This window comes from Bison bison, unplaced genomic scaffold, assembly GCF_000754665.1.
Source record: "Bison bison bison isolate TAMUID 2011002044 unplaced genomic scaffold, Bison_UMD1.0 scf7180017863906, whole genome shotgun sequence".
In the NCBI taxonomy this organism is placed as follows: domain Eukaryota; kingdom Metazoa; phylum Chordata; class Mammalia; order Artiodactyla; family Bovidae; genus Bison; species Bison bison.
In genome coordinates, this window is record NW_011494478.1 from 7,661 (window position 1) to 9,587 (window position 1,927).

A 1,927-nucleotide genomic window follows, 5' to 3' on the forward strand; every position below is an offset into this window, starting at 1 on the left:
CAGTAAGCTCCTTTGCCATAAACATTCTCCTCACAAATAGGCTTCAGATATCAATCCCTCCCTTGGCCTCAAGCTACAGCCTATGTGCTCATCCTGGAACACTCTTTTGTAAAAGTCCTTGAACAAATGTAAATGATTAACTTAATAAATTATAATATATATTATTATGCTGCAGAAGGCTTTGTGCCTTCTCATGCTCCTCTCAAGACCAATAAGCACCTTAATATTCCTTTTCAGTCAACTCAGCTGAGGAGAGGAAAAGACAAGTTAGAATTACAAGGCCTAACTCCTTCATCCTGGGATTCGTGCCTGTAGAATAAGGAGAGGGGGCTGGAGACTGTGCCTCCATTTTGTCAGTAATGCCTAACACGGCTCCCAACAAGTTCCCATTGTAAGGATCTATGTTTCATATATTTCTTTGATCAGGGTCTTGAGTCCACAAGATGGCAGTGTCTTCTCAGGGACCCTGCTCATGTATTCCTTCCTGTATGTGTGTGTGTGTGTGTGTGTGTGTGTGTGAGAGAGAGAGAGAGAGAAGGTGGGAGAAAGTGGGAGGAGAGAGGAGGATCTTGGTGGTGTGCTGCATGGGTAATGAAAAAAGTCTCTTTTGTCTTTGATAGAACAGGCTCTTCTTATGATTTCTAAAGCAGAAAAATTGAAATGTCTGAGCTCGACTCTTTTTTTTTTTTTTTTTAGGGCTTAAAATTTGAATCTTCAGTGAACAAGAGGAGGAAAGAATGATGAAATCCTCAAGAGTTTTATTAGTGATCCTGTGGCTTCAGTTGATCTGTAAGTTTGGGGCATTTCTATGGGACCATAAAATACACTATTTGGAGTCATTGTCCCTTCTAGGCTCATGGAGAAACATGAACACTATTTTCCTTAAATAAGGGATGATAGAGGTGGGAGGCCTGTGAAAAGATAACTTGAATTCTGGAGAGGAAGATCACCTAACCCACCTTCTCTGACTGAGCGTTCACGTCTCTTTGCACAGCGGTGAGCAGCCAGCAGAACACAGTGGAGCAGAGTCCTGCGTCTCTGCCCGTCCCAGAGGGAGCCGCTGCCTCTCTCGGCTGCACTTATTCTGACAGCACTTCTCAGTACTTCACATGGTACAGACAGTACCCTGGGAAAGGCCCTGAGTTTCTGCTGTACGTGTATGCCAACAACAACAAAGAGGAAGGAAAATTTACAGCGCAGTCCAATAAAACCAGCAAGCATGTCTCCCTGCGTATCAGAGACTCCAAGCCCAGCGACTCAGCCACCTACCTCTGTGCAGTTGAGCACACAGTGCTCCCCAGGCACCTGCAGCCTGTGCCCAAACCTGCTGGGGCCCCGGCAGTGCCTCTTGGAGAGCTTAGGCTGCAGGGCACAGACATTCTGTTACCTATCTAGCTGTAGATGAGGATTAAGAGTAACAGTGTAGAAGGTTTGATTGATTAGGGAAGTATTTTCATAATTCTGAAAACAGTTGATTCTGAAGGGAAATTAAAGACACAGTTTGGTCTGAATGACTGAAATATTTTTCAATCTTCTTATTGTACTCTAGTCTTGTACCATAACTTTACTCACTGGAATTGGTATTATGATGCTTTTACATATGACAATATTTTAATATGATAACTGAGATACTCCCTCATAGTTCCTGGTACATTTTGCTCTTCCCCCATGTAGAGATTCAAGGTGTTTGATATTCATTGCTTTAGAAAATAATGGAAAAACATAAATGCAGAAGCCTTTTTTTTAAGTTTTTTTTTTTTTTTAATGTGGACCATTTTTAAAGCCTTTATTGAACGTGTTACAATATTATTTCTATTTTATGTTTTTTGCTTTTTGGCTGTGAAGCATGTGGGATCTTAGTCCCCAGACCAGGGATTGAAAGGCACACAAGTGGAAAGAGAATTGGAAAGTCCCCCTGCATTGGAAG

The 1,927-nt window shown here is 42.1% G+C and overlaps 1 gene segment (V, D, J or C); it reads left to right on the top strand.

The window, feature by feature from the left end:
- The first annotated feature begins 594 nt into the window (after nucleotides 1–594).
- On the top strand, nucleotides 595–1,721 carry LOC104984160. The segment is given in 2 exon segments: nucleotides 595–789; nucleotides 995–1,721. Coding segments are annotated over 2 exon segments (453 nt in total).
- Nucleotides 1,722–1,927: the final 206 nt, after the last annotated feature.